This window comes from Eptesicus fuscus, chromosome 14, assembly GCF_027574615.1.
Source record: "Eptesicus fuscus isolate TK198812 chromosome 14, DD_ASM_mEF_20220401, whole genome shotgun sequence".
In the NCBI taxonomy this organism is placed as follows: Eukaryota; Metazoa; Chordata; class Mammalia; order Chiroptera; family Vespertilionidae; genus Eptesicus; species Eptesicus fuscus.
The window spans coordinates 52,678,666-52,705,735 of record NC_072486.1 but is presented as its reverse complement, the minus strand read 5'-3'; the positions used below and the strand labels follow the sequence as shown (position 1 = coordinate 52,705,735).

At 40.0% G+C, this 27,070-nt stretch overlaps 1 protein-coding gene across 1 annotated transcript in view; it reads left to right on the top strand.

Annotated features, from left to right (window-relative positions):
• AGK (acylglycerol kinase) overlaps window positions 1-27,070 on the top strand; it is a 76,844-nt gene that overhangs the window by 33,276 nt on the left and 16,498 nt on the right. The window contains exons 3-10 of the mRNA XM_008150526.3: window positions 1,496-1,535; window positions 4,215-4,294; window positions 12,449-12,524; window positions 16,155-16,247; window positions 18,286-18,318; window positions 19,618-19,712; window positions 22,222-22,291; window positions 25,858-25,937. Of these exons, the coding sequence (XP_008148748.2) occupies window positions 1,496-1,535; window positions 4,215-4,294; window positions 12,449-12,524; window positions 16,155-16,247; window positions 18,286-18,318; window positions 19,618-19,712; window positions 22,222-22,291; window positions 25,858-25,937 (567 nt within the window). The remainder of the gene's footprint in view (window positions 1-1,495; window positions 1,536-4,214; window positions 4,295-12,448; window positions 12,525-16,154; window positions 16,248-18,285; window positions 18,319-19,617; window positions 19,713-22,221; window positions 22,292-25,857; window positions 25,938-27,070) is intronic.

Genomic DNA, 27,070 nt, shown 5'->3' with positions numbered 1-27,070 from the left:
AAAAGTGCAAAATTTGAGGATTTTGATGTTACGAAAAAGGTCTAAAAAGAGAATTTAAGTGAAATACCCATTTCTTAATTCTTTTCTATAAATTATTTATTGGTCATCCTTTCTGGGTACTTGTTTTCTTAACCTCAACCTAATTAAGAACAGATATCTCAGCAGGGCCAGCAACATGTATTAGAGATGTCTCTTACAAGTGTGAGGTGATACCTCATTGTCATTTTAATTTTCATCTCTCTGATAATTAGTGATGTTGAGCCTTTTTTTATAGGTCTCTTGGCCGTCCGCAACCTTTTTAAAAATATATATATATATTTATTGATTTCAGAGAGGAAGAGGGAGAGAGAGAGAGAAACATCAGTGATGAGAGAGAATCATTGATTGGCTGCCTCCTGCAAGCCCCCCACTGGGATCGAGCCCACAACTCAGTCATGTGCCCTTGACCGGAATCGAACCTGGGACCTTCAGTTCACAGGCCAACACTAAGCCAAACCGGCTTGGGCATCCGCAGTCTTTTTGATGTAGGGATGATGCTCCAACCAACTGAGCCACCAGTGCAGCAGTCAGCCATTTAAAGTGCTCTTATGATATAAATAATAAGCACATTTTAGAGACCTTGATGTTAGATAGATAACATATTTTGACAGAATTTTTATTTTTATTTTTGCAAGCCAAAATTTTGCCTCATGCCACAATTTTCCATTTATGATTAGTGAATGTTTGACAATGTTATAAAGAAAAATAAGCGAGTTAGATAAAACAGTAGCAGAAGCAACTAAATATCAGATTTATTTCTGGTGAATAACCTAAGGATTTCCACTGGTAAGAAAATGCAGGGTAGGTGCATTAGTTTTCTGTGGCTGCCCTAACAAATTATCACAAAGTTAGTCATTTAACACAACACAATTTATTATCTTAACAGTTCTGTGGGTTAGACTCCAACACAGGTCTCACTGGGCTCAAATCAAGGTGTCGGCAAGAGCTGCACTCCTGGAGGCTCTAGGGAGGAGCCCATTTCCTTGCCCTTCCAGCTTCTAGGAGGAATCCACTTCCCTGACTTCCGTCTTCAAAACCAGCAAGGTTGCCTCTCTGAACTTTGTTCCATAATCGGATTTGCTGCCCATCACAGCCAGCAAAGGTTCCCTGTGATTAATTTAGGCACACCTTCACAATCCATAATAACCTGCCCAGCTCCACCCCTAAACTTAATCACATCTGTAAGGTAACATACTCTCTGTTTCTGGGGATTACGATGGACGTTTTAGGGAGCATTAATCTGCCTGCCTTATACTGAAATAATTAACACAGTGTTTCATTTGGAGAAAAGTATTTTTCAGACATGGTCATAATTTGTTATAAGGTCTTTAAGAAACTTTCACTTGGGCATTTTGTAGGGAAGGTTGTACATATTTAAAAAAAAAACACAAGTTTTGTTTGGATTTTGATCTACTTATTAAAGCTAACCTTCACTATCTTTTGTTTCCTTTGATAGTGATAACCTGCTAAGGAGAGCAGCCTGTCAAGAAGCTCAGGTAATGCCATTTGCTGTGGAACAGTTAGAACCGCCTTGTCTCCATCGTGCAGGAAACTCGTGCTATTCAGGGCACTTGTGCAGTGCCTTGCATCTGGGAGGTCTGGCTGTTTTTTCCCACTGTCAGGGGATGAATCAGGCCAAGAGCCAACTCTGAATAGAACCGGCGGAAATTGACCATCTGGTGAAGAGCAGTTCTAACGCCCACCTCTTTAGACTTGCTTACTTCTGGATTAGTCCTAAGAGCACATGGGAATTAGTTCCCATCTGTAGTTGTCCTTGAGGATGGGACATCCTGAATCATCCCTGATCCGAATAACCCCCAAAAGATATCAGTTCAGAACAGGTGTTACTTCAAGTCAAACTTCTTAAAACTGTTGGTTCATATTTTTAAAGCCTTTCTCTTTTAGCCCAATTGATTCATACCATGTGCATTGTTATCCGGCCCATAGAGGGTGCACTTCAATGTTCATGCATCTCGCTGTATTAGTTACAGTTGACTTGTGAATCCTTTTAAGTTAAAGACCATATTTTTGGTCTTCCCTTTCCTCCAAATTTGTACATTCCACCTTGCAGGTGAATTTCCGTGACGGAGTTGCCCTTTTGTTATATGTCATTTAAGTTTATGATGTCAGAAATACCAAAAAAGAAACAGGAATTCAAAAAGGTATTATGCTTATAGTAGGAGACGTGGGAGGTGAGCGTACTGATTGTTCCTGAAGTGTTTTCATGGGTGACAGTGACAGTGACAGTAGGTACTATTAGTCAGCTCCTCTCTTGAGTGGTTATCTAATTGTTCTAAATCTGTATTTCCAGAATTTGATTACTTCTTTGCTTGTTTTATCTCACATGACTCTAGTTGTTTTGGAAATCAAACTTTATATTCAAGTAGAGGTGGTCCCCACCCCAAACTAATTTGCCATTAGCAACTGGAAAGTTCCTTGGGACGCGGAACCTTTTTCCTCTCTAAGAAAATAGTGGTCGTAGGGTCCTCCCTTTCTTAAGGTAGGTGCCTCCACCTCTGTTCTGAATTTCATCTCCTCTTACTTTTTCAGAGACTCTGTTCCTTGAGTTGTTTCCTCCCTTCATATATTTTACCTCTTCCCACTGTTCTAATTCTCCACTTCCCAGCACACGTTTAGCTCCTCTATCTGAAGTAAGTGAATTTATTCTTATAGCCTCCTGTGGTTACTTTTCCTGTTTATGTCCTTCCCTTCACAGTCTAAATTCTTGAAAAAATATGATTCTTTTTTTTATCTCATGAAAACTTAGCTCACTGTAGTCTTACATAAACTCATTTACCAGCTATAAACCTGAGACTTGAGTTGCAAGTGAGAATTATAGAGACTAGAAACCAGGATAAAGAGGAATAATCTGGAACTATAGATCTGGAGTCGTGTTGGCATGGGAACCTGGTTCATTATATTCTTTCTGGCCACATTACAGAAATAATATGGATAGAACAAGAACAAATTATAATATTTGGAGATTTGGCAGCAAAATGTTAAGGTCTAATTCAGTAAGAGTGAAAACAGTAGAAATTATAATATACCAGAATTTTTTTTTTAACAAAGAAACAGTATATCTTTCTGAAGTATTCAGAAAAAGTTTATTTTTTTAAAGCAGGAAATAGACAATGGTGAGAAAGGATCTCCAGTAGACTTTCAGGGTGGAGGTGGATTTAGAGACAGCTATTTAATAAAAATCTTATTAACTTTCATTTTTTCCTATATTTACTTTGTACTTCTATAGTTGAATTCTGCCTTCTTGGCCCAGACCTGCTCCCCACCATCTAAGACTTGGAATTTTGTGGTGCTTTCTTCCTCCCATTCTTTTTGTTGATCTTGTCTAACCCAGACACAATAACAGTAGCTCCCTCTAGTCCCCAGGCCTACACATCTGCTTCTTCATTCTGCCTTGTCCTCGATCTGCTCTTTAGAATTGATAAAGCAGGAAAAGTTTGGGTTTTGGCTTTAGATAGATGTAAATTCTAGGCTGCAATTTATTAACAATGTGACTCTGAGTTAATCTTTCTGAATCTTGTTTTTCTAATCTATAAAAATGGGAATATTTAAGACCTCTGAGGTTTCTGAGAACTAAGAATGTGTGAAAGTGGCAAATACGAGGTGCTTAGTAAACATTAATTACATTTCTTTCCCTGTGACAGATGATGCTATTTAGTTATCATACAAGGTAGCAAAGAAGAGGATGCAGATAGCATATTAGGGTAATTTGATATATATAAAGATATGAAGATTAATTAATTAATAACACAAAGATTCTTCATGAATAAGCTTTCGTAGTAAGTTGAAGTAGGAAAAGATTATACTCTGAAATCTAAAGACAAGTGGATTAAAATTCCCTTCTGACAGACTGATGTCTTACTCATGTTGGGTTTATAATAAACCTAGCCATATCATATGGAGAAAAGAAAAGTTACTTCTAGTAGATAAAGTAGGGTTTGTTTACTACAATATAAAAGTCAGCTTATTAAATAATGGCACACTTTTGTGCTGTTGTTTATGGTGTTTTTGTGAATATGAAATCGAGAACATTTTTTCTTCTGCTGGAGTAGATATTACATCTTCTGGGAGTAAATTCTTTTGCAGCGAAAGAATATATGTGATCACTAACTGAATAAAAGGACATTGACTTACAACTTGTCTTTTTTCCTTTTTAGGTGTTTGGCAATCAGCTCATTCCTCCCAATGCACAAGTGAAGAAGGCAACCGTCTTTCTCAACCCTGCAGCCTGCAAGGGGTGGGTGTCTTGTTACATATTCAGGCTTCATAAAGTGAAAAAAATCACAGACTATCAGGCAGCTAGTTGGATTGTTTGGGGTTGGAAGGACTAGGTTCAATACTCTTCTAGCAATAAAAGATTTATTTGTAATGGAGAAATAATGGTTAATGGGATACAACTGTAAAACTAACTGATGTTTAGCAAACTTGTCTAATCGAAGTTCACTAATCATTCCAGAATTAACACTTGCAAATAAGTCTTCTTTGCTTGACAGTAGCCCCTTGCGAAAACTCCTGCTGCTGTGATGTAAATTATTAGACCTTCTCTGTTATGAGATGTTCAGAGATGGCCCAAGGCTCTGTGGGCTTGCAAGGTCAAACACACTCTTTCCTAAAGGAGTGATCCCTGAGCCAGGTCTTGGAGGTCAGTAGAGGGAGAACACTCAGTCTTCTTGACTGAGGACATCTCCATGAGACAGGGGCCCGGAGACAGGAGTAACTAATCATGTCTCTTGCTGTGTCACAGGATAGTCAGTGAACTGGTCTGGCTGGCCTGGAAGGGTCATGCGAGGGAATTGTGGCAATTAAGGTGTGAAGAATATTTAGATAATACTTGGATAATAATCGTATCCATGTTCATTTATTCTAACAAATGTCCCACACTGGTGTGGGTCGTTGAAAGTGGGGTAGGCTGTGTGTGTAAGGGGGCAAGGGGTTTGAGGGAACTCTTTGTACTTTTAAAAAAAAATTTGGGGTAACATTGGCTAATAACATGTTTCAGGCATACAGTTCTATAATACATCATCTGTATATTGCATTATGTGCTCACCACCCAAAGTCTAGTCTCCTCCTATCACCATGTATTTGACCTCCTTTTCCCTTTTCATCTTCCCCCCTCCTTCCTCTCTGTTGTCTGTCAATGAGTTTATTTTTGTTTGTTTGTTGCTTTCTGTTTTATATCCCACACTAGAGGCCCAGTGCATGAATTCATGCACCAGTGGGGCCCTCAGCCTGGCCTGCAGGATCGGGCCGAAACCAGCTCTCCGACATCCCCCGAGGGATCCCGGATAGCAAGAGGGCACAGGCCAGGCCAAGGGACCCCGCTGGTGCACGATTGGGGTGGGGAGGAACGCGGGAGGTTGGCCAGCCGGAGAGGGACTGCAGGAGGGCTCCAGGGCATGTCCAACCTGTCTCACTCAGTCCCGGCCGGACCCCAGCAGCAAGCTAACCTACTGGTCGGAGCATCTGCCCCCTGGTGGTCAGTGCACATCATAGTGACTGGTCGACCATTCGACTGTCTGCCCCCTGGTGTTCAGTGCATGTAGTGGTTGAGCGGCTTTAGCATGTCATTAGCATATTACACTTTGATTGGTTGAACGGCTAACTGGTCGACCCGACACTTAGCATATTAGGCTTTTATTATATAGGATATGAGTGAACTCATATGGTTCTTATCCTTTAGCATCTGACTTATTTCACTTAGCATGATACTCGTAGGATCTATCTATGTTGTCGAAAATGGCAATATTTCATCTTTTTTATGTCTGAGTAGTATTCCATTGTGTGTATGTACCACATCTTCTTTATTCAGTCATCTGTCGTGAGGTTGTTTCCATGGCATGCTATTCTACCTAATAATAGACAAATATGCAAATTGACCATACCTCCGACACACCCACAAGCCATGCCCACCATCCAATCAGAGTGGGTATGCAAATTAACCCAACCAAGATGGCTACAGCCACAGAGAGCAAGGTTTCCTAGGTATAGAGGAAGCCAAGCTTTCCGCCTGCCCTTGCCAGGCCTAAGCCTCCACTCAAGCTACAAAGTTTCAATTATAGAAGGTAAACAAATTCAAACAGAAATGGCGGCAGAATGGAGCTTGAGAGAGCAGGCCAGGGTTGTCCCCGGCAACAGGGGAAGCAAAGCTTTCCGCACACCCTGGCCGGGCTCACCCGCTTAAGGCTACAAAGTTTCAATTATAACCCCAACAGAAATGGCTGCCGGCCGTGGAGGGAGCCCCAGGCTTGGCTCCGCTCCAGGCTACAAAGTTTCAGTTGTAGAAGGAGAATAAATTCCAGATACCAGGGCCTCCCTTTGGGTTGCCAGGGGGCGTGGCCGGCCTGCAAACCACCACAGGCCCCTCGCTCAGGGGGGCCCCACACTCCAAGGGAACCCCACCCTGATCAGGGACACCCTTCAGGGCAAACCAGCTGGCCCCCACCCCTGTACTAGGCCTCTATCCTATAATAAAAGAGTAATATGCAGATTGATCATCACTGCAACACACAATATAGCTGCCCCCATGTGGTCAAAGATCCTGCCCCCATGTGGACACAATATGGCCACCACAAGATGGCCAGCAGGAGAGGGCAGTTGGGAGGCACCCAGCCTGCAAGGGAGGGCAGTTGAGAAGGACCAGGCTTGCAAGGGAGGGCAGTTGGAGGTGATCAACCCTGTAGGAGAGGGCAGTTAGGAGTGACCAGGCCGGCAGAGTAGGGAAGTTGGGGGCAAACAGGCTGGCAGCGGAGTGGTTAGGGGTGATCAAGCTGGCAGGCAGAAGCGGTTAGGGGCAATCAGGAAGGCAGGCAGGCAAGCAGTTGGGAGGCAGCAGTCCTGGATTGTGAGAGGGATGTCCGACTCCCCATTTAGGCCCGATCCCCATGGGCAGTCGGACATCCCTCGAGGGGTCCCAGATTGGAGAGGGTACAGGCTGGGCTGAGGGACAACCCCCTCCATGCACAAATTTCGTGCACCGGGCCTCTAGTTAAGAATAATGCTGCAAGCCGAAACCGGTTTGGCTCAGTGGATAGAGCGTCAGCCTGCGGACTCAAGGGTCCCGGGTTCGATTCCGGTCAAGGCATGTACCTTGGTTGTGGGCACATCCCCAGTAGGGGGTGTGCAAGAGGCAGCTGATCGATGTTTCTCTCTCATCGATGTTTCTGGCTCTCTATCCCTCTCTCTTCCTCTCTGTAAAAAAATCAATAAAATATATTAAAAAAAAAAAAAAAGAATAATGCTGCAATGAACATATGGGTACATATATCTGTATGAATAAATGTTTTCACATTTTTCAGGAAGGTACCCAAAGAGGGATTGCTGGGTCATATGGTAGCTCTGTTTTTAATTTTGGGGGACCTCTATACTGTTTTTCATGGTGGCTGTATACATTTATATTCCCACCAGAACTGCCTGAGGATTTTTTCTTGCCCACATCCTCTCCAACACTTATTTATTTGTCTTACTGATGATAACCCTTCTAACAGGTGTGAACTGGTATCTCATTGTGTTTTGATTTACATTTCACTTACAGCTAATGAAGTTGAGCATTTTTTTATGTATCTGTTGGCCATCTGTATGTCTTAGGAAAAGTATCTATTCAGGTCTTCCACCCTTTTTAAAATAGGATTGTTTATTTTTTTGTTGTTAAGTTATATGAGTTCTTTTTATATTTTGGATATTAATATTAGCCCCTTTTCAGAGGTATCATTTGCAGATATCTTCTCCCTTTCAGTTGGTTGCCTTTTGTTTTGTCGATGGTTTCTTTTGCTGTGCAGAAGCTTTTTAGTTTGATGTAGTCCCATTCATTTATTTTTAGTTTTACTTCTCGTGTCTTTGGTGTCAAGTTCACAAAAACCCCTCTGAGACCATGGTCCATAAGTTTAGTTCCTATGCTTTCTTCTATGTATTTTATTGTTTCAGGTATTATGTTTAAGTCTTTAACCCATTTTGGTTAATTTTTATGTATGGTACCTGATAGCAGTGTCTGGTTTTATTGTTTTGCATGTGGCTTTCCAATTCTTCCAACACCATTTATTGAAGAGACTTTCCTTTCTCTATTGTATGTTTTTGGCTCCTTTGTTGAAAATTAATTGTCCATATATGTGTGGGCTTGTTTCTGGGTTCTCAGTTCTGTTCCATTGGTCTGTATGTCTATTTTTTTGCTAACACTATACTGTTTTGATTAGTATAGCTTTCTAATATAGTTTTATATCAGGGAGCATGATACCTCCCATTTTGTTCTTTTTTAAGATTTCTTTGGCTATTTGGGGTCTTTTGTGGTTCCATATAAATTTTAGAATTAGTTGTACTAATTCCAAGAATGCCATTGGTATTTTAATAGGGATTGAATTGAATCTGTATATTGCTTTAGGTAATAAGGATATTTTAACAATATTAATCCTTTCAATTTATGAGCAAGGTATATCCTTCCATTTATTTGTATCTTGTTTAATTTCTTTCTCCAATTTCTTATAGTTTTTGGTGTACTGGTCTTTCACCTCTTTGGTTAAATTTAGTCCTAGGTATTTTATACATTTTAGTGCAATTGTGAATGGGATTGTTTTCTTATTCGTTATTGGTGTGCAGAAATGCAGTAGATTTCAATATATTGATTTTGTGTCCTACAACTTTACTAAAGCTATTTATTAGTTCTAACAGTTTTTGGGTGGAGTCTTTCGGCTTTTCTATATGTAGTATAATGTCATTTGCAAATGATGAGAGTTTTACTTCTTTCCCTTTTGTATGCCTTTCATTTCTTTATCTTGTCTGATTGCTGTGGCTTGGACTTCAATGCTATGCTGAATAGAAGTGGTAGAAGTGGTGAGAGTGGGCATCCTTGTCTTGTTCCTGATCTTAGAGGAAAGGCTTTCAGCTTCTGAAATAAGCTTCTCTAGTAATTTCTTGGGACTGAGTGCAGCTCCACAGGTATGGGGACAAGTCATGCCTTCTTTTAATTCAGCAGTTTAAGGTATTTACCTACAGATTGTTTAAATTGGCTCCATTGCTCTGCCTAATTGAACCCTATTTGCCTGGCATCGTTAAAGCCACTTCCTTCCCCCATAAACACATCAGTCATAATGCCTATGATCATTCTTGTTTAACCACATTACTAAATAATACCAACAGTTGAACAGGTCCTAACACAACACAGCGATAACTAAGTGGTCAGTGGTGGTCTGTGTCAGAATGCCACAGAACTCTGTGGGCTTCAGAGTTGGAAGGGTCAGATCTATAGACTCTTTTCTGCTGTGTGATACTGTGGGAGCTACTTAATTTAAATGCTCAGTTTAGTCATTTGTAAAATGGGAGAATAGCCCATCCCATATAAAATTACCATATATAATAGGTGCCTTTGGATTAAATGAGATGATCCCTTTGAAATGTTTGACTTCTTTCCATTTCATAGTAATAGCATGGATAAAAGGAATATAAGCTGCTGCTGTTGTTGTTATTTACCAGTGGGCTGGGTTCACAACATTCTCTACTTTGCTCTCCCACCCTTCCCAAAAGTCCTTGCACCCTTCCTGCTGCCTACTTGAACTATTCTAGGTCCTATTCCTTTAGAAACCTAGTAAGTTAGCCACTTGCTAATTCTGATGAAGGAAAATATATGGCAATATATTTTTGAGCTATAATCAGTTATTTTGAGTTTTTACTTCTAAGAGATACGTACATTTTTTAAAAATTAAAACTATTTTTTAGGTCCATTTACATTTTACATATAAATGTATTTGCATTTTTAAAGGTAGATTATTGTTTAAAAGTGTAACATCTTTCTCTAAGGGTGAGGCTAAGGAAAGGCTTTCTCTCCCAAAGTCACTGTCCCTTTCGCAGGCGAATCCCTGCACAGCTCTAGGAAGCAGCCACTCTGGAACTCTCCAGCATCTCTTTCAAGCTGTCACCAAAATTGCACTCTTTGTCATCTTGACTCTGCCCTGACACATAATTAATAATTTATTGTGTAGCTATTTCATCATGTAGTACTGGTTTAAAAGTACATCAGAGCTTTAAGAAATTAGATGACTGTGTGTTTAGCATTAATAAATAATACATTAAGGAGTAATTATTTTTTTGTGCTTGTGTGAACTTGGAAATTGCTACAAGTATATAAAGTTTTTATTTCCGGTGCTATCTCACCCTTAATTATATAATAAATAATGCATTTCTTACTGGTAGCACCTGTTTTTCAACCTTTTATATGGAACGTTAGAAGGAAAAAAAAGTCTTCACTTTTATTTCAGAAATTTTCTGTACCCATAGCATCACATAAAAGTGTGAATAAAGTCCAAATGTTCCAGTCTTACTTCTTAAGCCAACATAAAGGAGTTGACAGATTTGCTGTACGTGAATATAGCAGATTGAGACTTCTCCAGAGTCTTGCTTCTCAGAGGTAGATCCAGTCCACTTCAAGCAGATCTTTTCTCATCAATCTAGTAATAAAAGCATCCCAGGAAGGAGAAATATTTGCATTATCACTGCCTCAGCCCATTATTGTCGGGTTAAGGCCCAAAAATGGTGAGCTGGGAAGGAGAAACTTCCATTTAGTTTTTCATGTTCATTCTATTAAGCATTCAGAGCAGCAGAAAACATAGGGGACATTTGTTTAATTTGCTTATTACCTGCTCAGTTAGGCCCTGGGTTTGAGATATTCTCTTGAATGGTTCTTGTGAACATGTATCCAAGCTTCTCAATTTCCATTTAATTCATAATAGGAAATGTTTTGTGTTCTGTCTGCATTGGTGGTGGTTCTCTTTAGTGTAGTGGATGTTGAGTTTGGTCTATACATGTTCCTCACTGGCTACCTCTGCATCTCTTTCTAGTATAAAACGTTCTCAAGAAAGTCAAAGCATGCATCTCTGGTTAAAAATTTTATTTCTTTAAGAGAGCCGAGTAATGTGGATGTAAAAGTTAGATGTTTGGCTAGTTGACTGTTTTGAAAGTACTAATCAGTTGACCTGTCTTTTACCCAAACATTTCTCCAGGGATTTTATTCAACTTTGAGACTATGCCATTGGGGACTTTCTGCAACTTCTACATCCTTTGATTCCTAGGCGTTTTCAAATCCTGACGTGACTTGGACATGAGTCACTATTGGAATGATGTGTGACTTTTAAAATACACAGACTCTTCTAAGGGCTTTGTAACTGTTTCTCTTGTTAAAGACATCACAATCATGTCATTTCCTTTTCCTCAGAATTTACAGGCCTGCATTTTTGGGATGGGTTTATTCATTCATTTGTTTATTAACTCATTAGATACTTATTAAATATGTTCTCCCTGTGCCAGACATACTCTTGAAGGCTAGGGAATTCAGAGATGCATAAGATTTGATGTCTGTTTGTGCAAGGCTTCAAGTCTAGTCCTGAAGATTGTCTTGCAATTCACTAGTCATCATTTGCTGTGAAAGTTCCCAAGATAGGTGTGTACATAGTGCTGGTTAACACACAGAAGGCATGATGGTGCCTGGAAGTTTGGGGCAAGCTGCTGATTATCCTGTAGTTAGATAATTTCTAACTTTTCCCTATCCCAGCAGAAATTTGGCCCTTGTGGAAAAAAATTTTGCTCTTCAGGGATTTTACTGCAGGTTTAAGACTTAAGAAATGGATATAGTATTTGGAATTGTTACAAATGATGTGCTTCTTCAAACCCAAAGGTTGTGTCCACTGGGTTAGAATTAAGCAATATTCTGTTTGGTTCACTCTGTTCCCTTGGGGCATATGAAAAATGTTACAGTAAATACATTCTCTTCCTTCCACCACTGGAATATAAATAAGCTCCTTGAGGATTTAATACATTATACTTAAGTTACAAGTATTTTTATCTGCTTTGTCATGTGGTATCTCCAGCTCCTACACCTGTCTAGCACATAGTAGGTACTCAATAAATACTTGTTGAATGAATCAAACATTGCTTCCTGAGTGGAGCCATATCCCATGTACATTCTTCTCTAGAGCAGGGTTGGGGGACCTTTTTTTCTGCCAAGGGCCATTTGGATATTTATAACATCATTTGTGGGCCATACAAAATTATCAACTTAAAAATTAGCCTGTTATATTTGGTCAAACATTTAACTAACTCACCTCTAATGCCTTGGCAGAGCCAGACCAAATGGCTCATGGGCCAGACATTTCCCACCCCTGCTCTAGAGGAACCACCATAAACAAGCATCCCAAATGGATAAGAGCTTATTGTATTAGACAAACAGTAAACTCCTGAGGCCCCTGAGTGAGAGAGTCTATGTTTCTATCAGTAGAAACTCATTTCTCATTGTTATTTGAACAATGAGTCTTCCCTAGTCTGTTTGTTCTACACTAGAGAAGGTGGTTTGGCTTTCTGTTCATCCTCTTGAGAGCTCATGATAAAATTTTTGTATTTTTTTCTTTGTCTACAGCAAAGCAAGGACTCTGTTTGAAAAAAATGCTGCCCCAATTTTGCACTTATCTGGCATGGATGTGACAGTCGTTAAGGTGAGACTGCCCCAGAGTGTCGACTTGATCCCAGCTCCTACTCCTTGTAACATAGCCTCTTCTCCTTACTTGTTTGCAGAAATCACTTACCACTTAAGAGCAGAGCAATCAATGTTGTGTACTTGTTCTGATAATTAAGGCAATTTTGTCTTTGTAAAGCATTGTCAGCTTTTCATCTTCAGAAAAGGATTAGATGGAGGCATAAGCTTGATTTCCTTTCATGTGAAGATAGGACGTGGAATTATTGTCTCTTAGAAGATGAAAATAGTGTGTTTTTTCCAAAAAAAAACACCATAAAACCCCTGCAAATCTGAGTAATTAATTTAATTTTTTGCTAGTTCCACAGACAGGTAAACATTTTTTCTCTGATGAGGAATTATCTCTGGTGAGGAATTTAAATGGTAAAGCTTCAGAATTTGTAAGATTTAGGTAAGAAAAACAGGTGACAAAAATAAGTTTGAGGGAATTGTGTTGTCTCAGAAGATGCTCAAAGACTCCACTTTTGTTGGCTTTTTAAAGTGATATGTGTGTGGTGTGTACAAGGAGTGCATATTTGAAAATCACTGTTACTATGTTGGTAAGTCTATGAATAACCTATTTTTAACATTACACACTTTCATTAAATAACAGAGTAAAAGGTCATTTAGTCTAATTTACCATTTCATGGTGAACTCTCTTCTCTAGTTTGTCTGAAACTAGTGCTAAGTTGTCTGCCTCCAGGATGGAGGAACGGGGAAAAAAACTAACATTTATTTAAGTACCTGTAGTGCATACTCTGTGTAGTAGAGATCATAGAATGTTTACTTAACACTACTATTACTAGTTCCTGGAATGTTTGGTTGAACTCACAAGTAAAACGATCTGGGCCTGGAGCTTTCTTTTGGGATTTATTTATTTATCTATATTAAATTTATTTAATGGCTCTAGAAGAACTCAAGTTCTATTTCTTCTTGAATTAACTTTGGAAAGGTAAGTTTTTCAAGGAATTTGTTCATTTCATCAGTGTTTTCAAATTGAGTTGTTCAATACTGTCCTCTTTTTAACTTTCAGATTTCTGTAACATCTGTACTATCTCATTTTCATGCTTAATATAGTTTATTTGTCCCCTCTTTTTTTTCTTTCTTTTTTTTTATTTAATATATTTTATTGATTTTTTACAGAGAGGAAGGGAGAGGGATAGAAAGCTAGAAACATCGATGAGAGAGAAACATCGATCAGCTGCCTCCTGCATACCCCCTACTGGGGATGTGCCCGCAACCAAGGTACATGCCCTTGACCGGAATCGAACCTGGGACCTTTCAGTCCGCAGGCCGACGCTCTATCCACTGAGCCAAACCGGTTTTGGCATCTTTTTTTTTTTTTTTCTTTCAATAGTCTTGTGAGAGGTGTGTCAATTAATCCTTGCCAAGAACCATCTTTTGGCTTGTTGATCCTCTCATTTGTTTCATTAATATCTAATTTGTCTTTACTGTTTCTTCATTCTACTTTCTTTGGAATTTTTTTCTGCTGCCCTTTTATGACATTTTAATGTGGATATTTATTTTATTAATTTTACCCTTCTGTCCTATATAGCATTGAAAGCTATAAATGTACTCTAATTCAGCTGCATCCTAAAAGTTTTTGTTCTGTTAAAATACATTTTTATTGCTTTCAGAGAGAAAGGGAGAGGGAGAGAGAAATAGAAACATTGATGATGAGAGAGAGGTTCAATTTTGGTCAAGGGCATGTACCTTGGTTGTGGGCACATCCCCAGTAGGAGGTGTGCAGGAGGCAGCTGATCGATGTTTCTCTCTCATTGATGTTTAACTCTTTATCCCTCTCCCTTCCTCTCTGTAAAAACTCAATAAAAATACATTAAAAAAAAAAACAAAACTACCTACACTTTGATGTTGCTTCACTGAGCATCTCACTTTGAGCCTAGACAGTCAATTGGTAACTAATTTAATTGTATTCTAACATATTATTGCCATATTTCCCCACCATGTCTCCAAGGATATTATTAAATAGCTTGCCAGGTGCCTTGCTGAAAACCAATTATAATGTCTGTCTTGTTTCCCAGATCTATGGATCTAGTGACCTGTCAGAGATGAGCATAAGTCTGAAATGTGTCAGTCAAACCCATGCTCATTCCCAATGATCACCCATTTCGGGGTGCTCACAAACCATCCTTTTAATTAGGATTGGCATATTTTTTAATGAAATATTTGAAAATATCTATATATATAAAAGGCTAAGTGATCGTCCGACCGGTAGCTATATTGTGCAATGATCACCAGGAGGCAGACGCTCTGACCAGTAGCTATGATGTGCACTGACCACCAGGGGGAAGATGCTCAACACAGGAGCTGCCGAGCTGTGATGACTTGACAGCGGCCTTATTGCAATCCGGGACCCCTCGGGGGATGTTGGAGAGCCAGTTTCGGCCCAATCTCCGCAGGCCAGGCTGAGGGACCCCACCTGCCAGAGGGTCCCCGCTCACTCCACAGACTCCCTTCAAGCCACAGGGCCACCCCAGGTGTGGCTGGCTGGGGAGGGACTGCGGGAGGTTGGCTCCAGAGCATGTCTGGCCCGCCCGTCTCGCCCAGTCCCACCCTGCCGGCCACCTTCTAATTAATTTCTGTTCAATGTGCATGAATCCATGCACCAGGCCTCTAGTATAATTATAAAACCAGTCATTCCAATTTTTAGAATAAAAGTAGGACCATTCATCATAAAATTAATCGTGTTAGTTTAGGGACTTCCTTTTTCCTTTGTGTTAACTGTGACTTATTGGCTCAGGTGCTTTAGCCTACGTGAAATTCAAATCTTCAATTTTTATCTATTAGTCTAGTATAGTGTCAGATGGAGGGAGTATTTCCTTATTTTAGCATTAGTTGCACTATGTCTATTAAAATTCAATGTTTGGTTTTAGAGGTGGTGGCTTAGATGGTCCATTAAGTCTACGTATGTATCTGGGATAAAATATTATCAATAAAAATGATGATGCCTAGGTGCGTCTTGACTAATTTGAATTATACCTGTATTTTATGTACAATATTCCTATGTACAGTAATAATCTCCTTTGATTTAGTACAGGACCAGTTATGAGCAGTTACTTTGCTAGTTGCTTTACAATGGTATTATGGGGAAGCTATGATTATCCCCTCTCCTAACACACATACTTTCATTGATTAGGAAATTAAAATCTGAGAGTTTAAGGCTTCTCAGCTAAAAAGTAGCAGAGTTGAGACTTAATCTAGGTCTCTTGGGCTCCCAAATCTGTGCTCTTTTCATCCCATTTGCTTCTCCTTATTTGCACTTGCACTTCCTGCTTTCAGATAAAAGGCACTGGTAGATAATGTCATAGACTGTACTGGACTGGAAATGGGTTCTCTGATGAGCTTACTGTTAACAGATAAATCAAGTAAGGAGCTGACTGGTTTCTGAGGTCCCTTCCAGTTCTAAAGGTATAAACTATAAAAACTGGACAGAGTTGCTTTGTTAGCTATTTAGTGTTTCATGTCTATCAATTATGTAGAATTTAAGAAAATACTCAATGTAAAACTTTAGAGCAAATAACCTGTATTTTTTTAACCTTTCACCAGTGGCCCTAGGATGATAAATTGACCCAAGGCTTCCTTTGTATTTCAGACAGATTATGAGGGCCAAGCCAAGAAACTCCTAGAACTGATGGAAAACACAGATGTGATCATCGTTGCCGGAGGAGATGGGACATTGCAGGAGGTATGACCCTTTTCCTGTGTGAAACCATTTGGTGAGGGAGACAGAAAGTTGATCTTAGAGAAGTGGCATACAGTGGTTATAATTTAAGGAAATTATTTTCTTGTAATCCATTTTTTGAGATTGTTTCTGAAACAAGTATAGCATTACTTTTTTCTCATGCATTTTTTTTTTAAAGTCTGATAAAATTGAATAAAATAAGAAATAAAATGGTGGTGGGTACGGTAAGCTTTTTATATTCTGAAGACTGTTAAGACAATCATAGTTTCAATGATGAGGAAAGTTTCTTATAAAAGTAACAAATACAGATTCCTTTAAAAGAGGCATCTGTCCATTTTCACTTCATTTCTATCACATGTTTCATCTCCTGAGAGCACATTAGGAGGCATTGGTCTCCATGTTCAGATGTATGCATCTGCCTTTGTTCTGAAGTTCCATATCCTTAGTGCTTACTTTGGTCCAATAAGGACAGGAAGTGCATTGTCCTGAACTGCTCTTCTTTTCTGAGCAATAGCCTAGAACCGCCATTATGTATTGGAAACCCCTGAAGAGCCTGGCACAGGCAGCCCTTCCACTCACCTTCCCATCCTGTGTACAGTTCACATCTACACCTCTTCTCTGATTGCCTTTTGCCCTCATTTGGTGGTTTCATCGGTGTTCAGGAATCAGGAGCTCACCGCAGACAGGGCACTGTCCTATGTGTTTGTTTTTTTAACTATGCTTTTACTGATTTTAGAGAAGAAGGGAGACAGGGGTAGAGAGAGAAACATCGATAAGAGAAACATAGATCAGCTGCCTCCTGCATGCTTGCTACTGGGGATCAAGCCCACAACCCAGGCATGTGCCCTAATGGAATCAAACCCAAGACCTTTTGGTGCATGGGACAATACTCACCCACTGAGCCACACCGGCCAGAGTTGTCCTATGTTTGACTCAACAATTATGTGAGCCTTAGTAAGCTTCTTTTTAAAAGGTTGTGCTAATGATCTTGTAATTGTTTTTATGGCTTTTTAATGAAGTGTGAAGAATACTGATAGCATGCCAACAAAGAATGAAGGAGACCTCCTGACAGCCCCATTTAATCCTAGAATGCAGGAAGGCAGGAGATGAAAGGAGATGGGCATTAGCCTTTTTAAGAAAGATACCAAATTGTGCATTTGGTATGATCCAGCCACAAAAATATGCCCTGATGAAAAAGGAATTTGCGGGCAGTGTACCAAAATATAAATGACTGACTAATGATAGTTATTCTGCATAGTGGGTTTATGAAGAAGTATTTTTTCTTTAGCTATTTTTCCATTTTTACAAGACATATGTACCACATTTTTAAAATGAAAAATAAATTATGTAAAAATTGAAATAAAAAGTATTCTTTTCATAGGGGGACTGCTGTCCCCCGTGCCTTTACCTTCATCAGTGAGAAACATTTGTGGAGAGCAGGCATCTCGGAGTGCAGCCACAGGGTATGTTTTTCCTATATGTGCACTTCATTGTGGCAGACTAGGCTCTTGTATACAATTGATGTGAGCACACATTTAGACCCATATTCTAGAACTAAAACATAATTTTGCTAATATAATGTGGAGATTTTATAGTTATTTTATCTGAGTCTGGCCAGCATGGCTCAGTGGTTGAGCATCAACCTATGAACTAGGAGGTCAGAATTTGATTCCTGGTCAGGGCACATGCCTGGGTTGCAGGCTAGATCCCCAGTGTGGGCCGTGCAGGAGGCAGCCAATCAATGATTCTCTCTCATCATTGATGTTTCTATCTCTCTCTTCCTCTCCCTTCCTCTCTGAAATCAATAGATATATTTTAAAAATTAATTACTGTATCTTAGTCTTGATTGTACTATGGGCCTTCAGTCAAGAATAAAATTTAAGTTAGCTGTGATCCTATTGGAGAATACTGTGTGTTTCAATAGCCAATGCATAGTTGACATAGTTTCTAGGAAGAAGTTTGTGGCCCATGAAAACTGAATCCAGTTCTTTTATGATAAAGGAAATACATGTTGTTCATAATTTTTCCGTAACATTTGTAGGTTGTTACTGGAGTTCTTCGAAGAGCAGATGAGGTGAGCTTTTAAGAAGAGTCATTGCATTTTAGTTTTATGTTTCTGTTCTTCTTATATCTCTTTACTTCCTTCTTTTACCTTTTCCCCATTTTGTATTTTACGGCAGCACAAGTGCGGGTCCTTGGATTGTAGAGGCAGGTGGGGCTGCCTGTGTCCTCGGACGCCTTTGTTAGCCCGGGGCGGACTGAACTGCTTTGGAATCCAGAGTAGCCAACAGCTTCCACCAGGAGTTGTTTAAAACTTACAACTTCTTATACAATGTTTTTCAGATGATTCCTTTATAAATAAATTGTGGTATAAATATTTACATGGTGAAATCTAAAAAAATATTAAGTAAAAAAGGCAGGTTGCCAAAGTACATTATACATTTCTGCAAAGTTTTAAAATGTAGAAAATGGATATATGTTAGTGGATGCCTGGTGTAGTAAAAGAGTAACAACATGGATGGAAAGGCATCACACCCTTGGGATAACGGCTTCCTCTGCGGGGGGGGGGGGGGGGGGGGGGGCAGGGGGGTGGGAGAGGAGGGGGGAGAGAGAGAGAAATAGGATGAGAAGCAACTTCAGTTATTTCTGTATCATTTTATTTCTTAAAACATCTGAAGCAAATATGGCAAAAAGTAACATTTGTTAAATTTGGGTGGTGGGTGTATGAGTGTTTGTGACATTATTTTAAACTGCTGTTCTACAGCAGTTTAAAATATTTTGCAAATAATACGAAAGAAGACCCTTCCTGGTCCCTTTGAGGATAATAGATCATCCTCAACATAGTCTTTAGGGCCTTACAGTGTCTCTTTGTTTGTGGCATTTAATTCAGTGGCTGTGCCATTACTTTCTGCTACACAAACTTGCTGATCCCCTTTGCCCTAGTTATACTCGAGATAGTTTATAAAGCACTTTCCCTGTCATCAGCTACTGTACATGTGTTAGATATTTTTAGTTGAATTTGATCTGCAACTTTTTCAAATGATGTGACAACATAATACACTGTCACAATTGTGCATCCATCTAATATCTTTAAAACCCTCCTTTTTTTGACCAGATTTCTTTAAAGCAGTTGCTATTAATGAGCACCAAAATATTTCTTTCAAATTCAAAGTCCTGTCATTTTCCTGGACGGCCTCCTTTCAGAAATTGCTCTAGGCATGGCCCGATTGCTGGTCCAGGGCCTGGGAAGGGAGACAGGGATGTGGGCCCAGGTCGCCTCCAGTTACTTGTCTCATAGTAGACACATCTGTGCCTCTCTTTTCAGCCTGCTTTTCTGACCATGACAATAAAACTTTCCTCTTCTTTCTCCCAGGCTGCCTTCAGCAAGATTCCCATCGGATTTATCCCACTGGGGCAGACCAGTAGTTTGAGTCAGACTCTTTTTGCCGAAAGTGGAAACAAAGTCCAGTAGGTTGTCAATGTGGGATGTGGCATTTGTGGCTGAGCGAGCCTGGGAATGGGCAGTTCCCCTGTCGGATATGATATTTGTGTTCAGTTTTGATAGCTTGGATCCTCAAATCATTGAGAGGACCTAGATCAGAGACTAGCCTATCAGTTCATTGGGAAGTTTCCCTGTTGGGTTGTGGGACCCTGGTGATCTGACATGAAGTTTCCAGGTCAGGTATGGAGGTGAATACTGAAATCCTTTTCAGTCATAAGGATGGCCTCCCTGATTCAAACTGTTTTCATACTTTTGCATTGTAAGATTCCCTAGTGAAAACAGATTTGCACTAATCATTTGTTTGCTTTAAATATACCCGATGACAAATAGCAAGTCCCTTGTGAAAATGGGTCCAGTAGCCTTGGCTTCATTATCTTGATTGTATAAACAGCTAAAACAAGGAAATACAGTCACATCCTTTGGGGAATGCCTGACGTGGAAGGTGTATGGATAAAGCAGGCAGGGCGAGCAGTGTAGCCTTGACGTCTAAATTAAATTGCTGTGAGTCTAACGGTGTCTTCAGGAGTCGGGCAAATTGTTATTGCTCATTTCTATCCAAAGCATTGTGTAGAAAAGCCCTTGCCTTCCGAGGAGATAGGATTCCTGAGTTCAAGGCTTGAATTAGGGATTAATATGAACTGGAGCAGATGGTTCCCAGGCTCTCATGGTCAGTTGCCTGACCTTTACCGTAAGCTAGGTGACACCTGAGGGGCGGTCAGCTGAAGAATATTTGTGGAATGAATTAATTAAAATCTTATGATGTTTTTGGTTATAACCCTTTAGAATCAATAGCAATAATGATACGCAGGTGATTTTCTTCTTTCATTTTTTTTTCCCCTTCGTATTTGGATTAGGCTTGTTTTGTGGATATATTTTTGCTATTGTAATTTTAGGAGTCATCTTATATCTTTTAATTCTATATGTCCTCTATTTTTTATAAAAACCTGGGTTCGCATATCAAACACTAGACATAAACATAGACATATATCAGAGCCTTCATTGAAACGTTGCTTGTGTGTCAAACCTTAACTAATAGGAAGTGTTTAGCTCCTCACAGTCATGCTGAAGCCCGTTTCAGTTCACTGTCCTTTCATTCCCAGCTTAGAATTTCTGGGGCAGTGGACATGGCAATGAATGACTCGAACAGTTTTGTTTACCCAAGATAAACCCCATCTGGTTTAGGTCTTGGTGACTGTAGAGAGCTAGTCTTTCCCTTTGTATCAATAGTGACTATTTGACCTGCAGAGCCAGCATTCTCAAATATGTCACCGATCAGGAGGGAGCCCATGTCCTTGGAGAACCCCTTGCCAGTTTGTGCCCAGCGTGGCCACCCTGAAGGTCTTCATAGCCTTCGGCCTTGGGGAGCTGATTTTCCCTGTAGTTATTATGTTGCTGCGTCTAGCTCTAATTTAAAGATTTAGGAAACATAATTTAGAGCACCCCCCCGGGCTCTTAGGTAATTAAGTCAGTCTGCCCTGGGTTCAGAATTGGGTGGGCCTCTGAACATGGCAGATGCCTGAGGCTATTGGGAAGAACAGGCTTTGCTTTTTGTACTGCTGTCAAGATTTGTTGTCCCACAATTAGTGTGGAAGGAATCTTGGATTGGAAGATGGCAGGTAAATTATCATTAAAAAAATAGCTGTAATGTGCTATGGTGCTGATCTGTTTAGAACTTGGCAGTTGTTGCTGGAGAATAAATTTAGGTTGCGTTTTAGCTGTCTTCTGCCAAGCAGTTTTGAAAAAAAGTATTAATATAAGAAGGCTTTTTTTTTAAAATAGTTGCAACATTTGTTGTTAAGGTCAGTCTCTCAGAAGCACTTCCTAAACCCTCTCAGTGTGCTAACTACTACGCAGAAGATGTACAGTGACTCCGACCCTCCCTACTGACTTTCTTCACAACTAACATATCACATCTGGGTCGTCTAAACTTGTGGTACTGCATCTGCTTTTTCCTAAATTGAATCTCATTTTCTAAACTGCTATCCACTTCATAGATAGTATCTGTATTGGAAGGAAAATATGGGGTAAAGGCACTTTGATAAAGAAATATGAGAATGTAAAATAGGTTGTTTCTTATGTCCCAGCTTGCTTACTAAGGAACCCAGAATATAACCTAAGCATTTGCATTAATGTGCATGTTCTTGGGTTTTAAGGCCTCTGAAGTTGTATCTAACTTCGTTAGCAATACCCCTTCAAGTGGATATCATTCAGCCTGACCACACCGAGGGGGAGGTCTATAGGGCTATGTCAGAGCCTTCCACTATATTTGTGTCAGTCGTTCTTTTATACTTCTTTGTTCTGTGTTCTCAGTCTTTTGAAGAACTATGTGTTTTTTTCCTGAGCCAATTATTAGTACTGTGGGTGGGAGTGTGTGTGAGTGTGAGTGTGTGTGTGTGTGTGTGTGTGTGTGTGTGTGTGTTGGGGGGAGCTGTTGCTTATTTTTCACAACATGATCATTTCCTTGTTATCTTTCAGACATATTACTGATGCTACACTTGCCATTGTAAAAGGAGAGACAGTCCCACTTGATGTCTTGCAGATCAAGGTAAGTCCTTTCTTATGTTTGAAAATATTAACCAAGTAATACACATAAAGAAAACAAAATGTAACATTTCAAATGAGATCATGAAAGCTGCAGTCCCTCTTCTTACCCTTTCCTACCCCAAGTATAACTTCCCAGAGAAAAAAAAACTTTGCCCATTTATTCTAGTCACCACAAATAAATATGCTTATGATGCTATTTTTAAAAATTGTGTTAAAAATATACGTAAAATTACCATCGTAACCACTTTTAAGTGTCCAGTTCAGCACTGTTAAGTATACAATACTAGTTTTTGATTTATAAATTTTAGACCTTATCTCTTGGCTTCTTTGTTATACATAAGAATTGCTCTGCATCTCCTTTCAGTATAGTTGTCACTATTTTTAGTTCCTTTATTGATTAACTTTGTACCTCAAGTATTTCTCTGCCTCATATGGCTGTTTTGAGTATCAAAAGAGCTAATAGCTCTGACTGGTGTGGCTCAGTTGGTTAGAGCATCGTCCCATACTCTGAAAGGTGGCGGGTTCCAGTCCTGGTCAGGGCACATACTCAGGTTTCAGGTTGGATCCCCAGTCGAGATGTGCATGGGAGGCAATTGATCAATATTTCACTCTCACATCGATGTTTTTCTCTCTTTCTCCCTCTCCCTCTCCCTTCCTCTCTCTCTAAAATTAATTTTATTTTAAAGCATGTCCTCGGGTAAGGATTTTTTAAAAATTGAATAAAAAGAGCTACTAAATATAAAGCATTTAGGGCCTGATTTCATCTTACCTATTTGCATGGTAGCCTTCTCTTTCTCCCATGTTCTGCTGATGGTAAAATCCTTCTTTTGTTCCGTCTGTCCTTTGCTGGGGCTTGTCATTCTTTGGAATTCAGGTTACTTGGTTGTCTTGCAATCTCAGTCCGCAGGTGGGCATAAGAAGTATTATGATTTTGTTAGATTATCTGGCTTTTCCTCCTTTTGAGGATGGGAACAATGTTCTTTGTAACTTCCTACATCCTAGATGGGAGCAGAATTTCCCATTTTTCTATTGGGCTGTCTCATGCTTTCTGAGTGATTTATAGATGAACTCATGAATTGTGTTAGAAATATATTTGCTAGCTATGCATATACCCTTAGTGGCCAGATTATTATGATCTCTGAACGCATAATAATCTGGCCACTCAGTGTGTGTGTGTGTGTGTGTGTGTGTGTGTGTGTGTGTGTGTATCCTATATAATAAAGAGGTAATATGCAAATTGACATCACTCCAACACACAAGATGGGTGTCCCCATGTGGACAAAGATGGCCACCAGAAGATGGCCAGAAGGGGAGGGCAGTTATGGGTGATCAGGCCATCAGGGGAGGGCAGTTAGGGCCAATCGGGCTGGCAGGGGAGTGGTTAGGGGGTTATCAGGCTGGCAGGCAGAAGCGGTTAGGGGCAATCAGGCAGGCAGGCAGGTGAGTAGTTGGGAGCCAGCAGTCCTGGATTGTGAGAGGGATGTCCAACGGCCCTCAAGGGGACCCAGATTGGAGAGGGTTCAGGCTGGGCTGATGGACATCCCCCCCCCATGCATGAATTTCATGCACCGGGCCTCTAGTATATATATATATATATATATATATATATATATATATATATATATATATATATATATATATACACACACACACATACATACACACACACTAGAGGCCCGGTGCATGAAATTCGTGCATGGGTGGGGGGTCCGGCCAGCCTGGCCGGGGGAGGGGACATGGGCGATTGGCCGGCCTGCCTGCTGGTCGAACTCCTGGTCAAGGGGACAATTTGCATATTAGCCTTTTATTATATAGGATATACACTGAGTGGCCAGATTATTATGTGTTCAGAGATGATAATAATCTGGCCACTCAGTGTATATTGCTTAGAACCAGTAGCACCCAAAGCAGTGAGCATCCTGGTACCCAAATTTTGGTCTATAAAGCCATTCTCTAAGATGAGTTACCAGGACTCCGTGAAGGGCTGGCTTTCAGAGGCAGGGCAAAGAAGTACTCAGAAACTAAGAGAGGCAACACAGAAGACATAGAAGACAGCCTGATGGTACCCAACTGGCCAATTTTAAAACAGTTGGAACATTAAAAAGAAGTATAATGCAATGGATTATAATACATTAAGTAAAAATGAAGAGTCCACAGTGATATTACAGAAGAGTTGCCAGTTTGTAAATACAGAAGGAATGATAGAGTGAGAGAATTACCATTTTGTAATCACCAATGAAGTCATTGATTTCAGGCAGAGATCCTCAATAGCTGCTAAAACTATTAGATAAATGGTTGTTGGGAAACAAATACTCTTACAGTATCACAGATTACTTAGTAATTGCAAAGGGAACATATGCCTTAATATAACTGCCATCCTAAAATGTTACTATTAGTTATATAGTGTATGCTGTAGGCATATTTACAATTGGCTAACCCATGAGTTTTCAGCCTCTTTTCTTTTGTTCTTGATATTTGGACTCTCCACCTCATTGGTCACAATAAACATAATTTAAGTTGCAGTTGAGTCTTTGGCATATAATAAAGCTAAATTGTTCTCACAAAATGGGAGGACTGTGCTAAAATTCTAACCTAGCAAAGTTACTACAGATCAGCGTATATGAAGATATTAAAACTATTACTCAAGAAGGTGAATATGGATATATCTTAATAATTGAGTGATTTAAAAGTTTGCTGCTTCAGGTTGGATCCCCAATCGAGATGTGTTTGGGAGGCAACTGATCGATAATAGATATTTCACTCTCACATCAATGTTTCTCTCTCTCTCCCTCTCCTTTCCTCTCTCTCTAAACTAATGTCACCCTGCACCTGCTTATCTGGTACCAAGTGTGGGAAGTAATGCATTCCAGAGTAACTAGGAATTAACTGGAAATTATTTTATTATATATCTTGGTATATATATTCATACTTTAAGGAAGTTCCATCATGGAGCATAAACTCTCAGAGGTGGCTCCATTGTGTATGTTCTCTATGCATTGCTTATCTCACTGACTTACTAGAAACTTGCTGATTATAATATGTATATGCAATATTTCACCATAAAGCATTGGACCAAATTCAAATCACTTTGTGTTCTGACTTATTACAACAAGCAGCTGACTGTATTTTCACATATTCAGGTGAACTATTCTAGAGTGCCAGGATTCTGATCTTACTTGAGAGCCCCTGGCCCTTTAAAGGGGATGCAGGCTCAAATCCTCTTGAGCTCAGGCAGGTGTATGAGCAGAAGTTCTGGCAGATCCAACACCTAAAAGGTCCAGGAACCAGAATAGTTAGGTACTCCTTAATTTCCAGGCTGAAGTATGATAACATGTTCCCTTGCCAGCCGGTTTATGATATCTAATATATAAAAATTAGTTTCATTTAGAGTATGGTTTATTCAAGTACTTTTCCTGAACACTCACAGAGTTGATTTCTTAAATTGTGAACATCCTTTTAGAATTTGCTTGATGAAAAGTAGGCCGTGATCATTCGCAGGGTACTTACCTGTAGACAGTTCCAAGTTATTGTCAGCATTACTTTAAATTACATGTGTTTTACTTCCAGGGTGAAAAGGAACAGCCCGTGTTTGCAATGACTGGCCTTCGGTGGGGATCCTTCAGAGATGCCGGTGTCAACATTAGCAAGTAAAGGATTACTGTATGGATTGTGATGGTTTTTATGAAATCTTTTTATTCTGTTCCTGTCTCTGAGGTATCATTATACATTGATCTTCCAGGAATAGATGTGGTGGGTCTGGAGGTTGACTTATCTATGACTAATAGAGTCAGAGGTTTGCATCTTGTGTCCAAAGGTTGGGGGAAGTTCTGGTTTCCTCCACACTGGCTTGGTGGTTGCCAAGGAGGAGAGGGGGACCTGTTTCTAGAGGTACTGCTTCAGGCTCACGCTAGACTGAAGGGGAACTAATGGCCTGTCACCCTGCACCCGCTTATCTGGTACCAAGTGACAGGCACGGCTGGGGACACAGTCTCGGCAGCTTCCCCAGCCCTGGCTGGAGGACTCCCTGAGAGCTCTCTTGGAAGGCTGGCAGGTTGGGAGACCCCAGGCTGCCTCTTGGAAGGATGGCTTTTAATGGGAATGGATTTACTTTTGGAAAATTTATGTGTAACATAGAACTCTTGGCTGGGAGAATGGCTGCATCCTGTCTGTTTGAGGGGGAAGGAAAGGGCAGGCAGAGGCCTCCTGAGACGGGACCCAGGGAGCCGCTGTGTGAGGCTGTCCCACCTGGTGGGTGTTGATTTTGACCTTTCCAAAGATCAGGCTTACAATTTCAGTATAGTTTGAATGGATTAGGATGTGTCTCACACACAGATTTTATCTTTCACTTCATGGGCATTCCTGCCACAATTTCTCCGCAGATTTCTCTTGCTGTTGACTCATTATTCCTGCTAATGATGTTCCCGACACTGGAATGTCAACAGAGGTGTTACTGTGTTGTTTTACACTCTGCGTTATTTAATAGTTCCCATCTTTTTATTTGCAAGTCTGCCAGGAGTACCTTGTGCTTGATCTGTAATGTCAAATAATACCAGCAATTCACTGAGAGGAATAGCTTAGTTTTCCCAGAAAAAGTCTGGTGAGGACAAATTGCTTTCGAGTATGTTGATCAGTAGTTACACACAAGCATAGGTCAGCCCCTTTTAGGACTATCTCACACACTTGCCCATATTTTGATTGATTTCTGAACAATGAATTTTAAAATTCCACTTGTTATGTAATACCTCAACCAGGACCATCCTCGCAGTTGCTCTGTTTATGA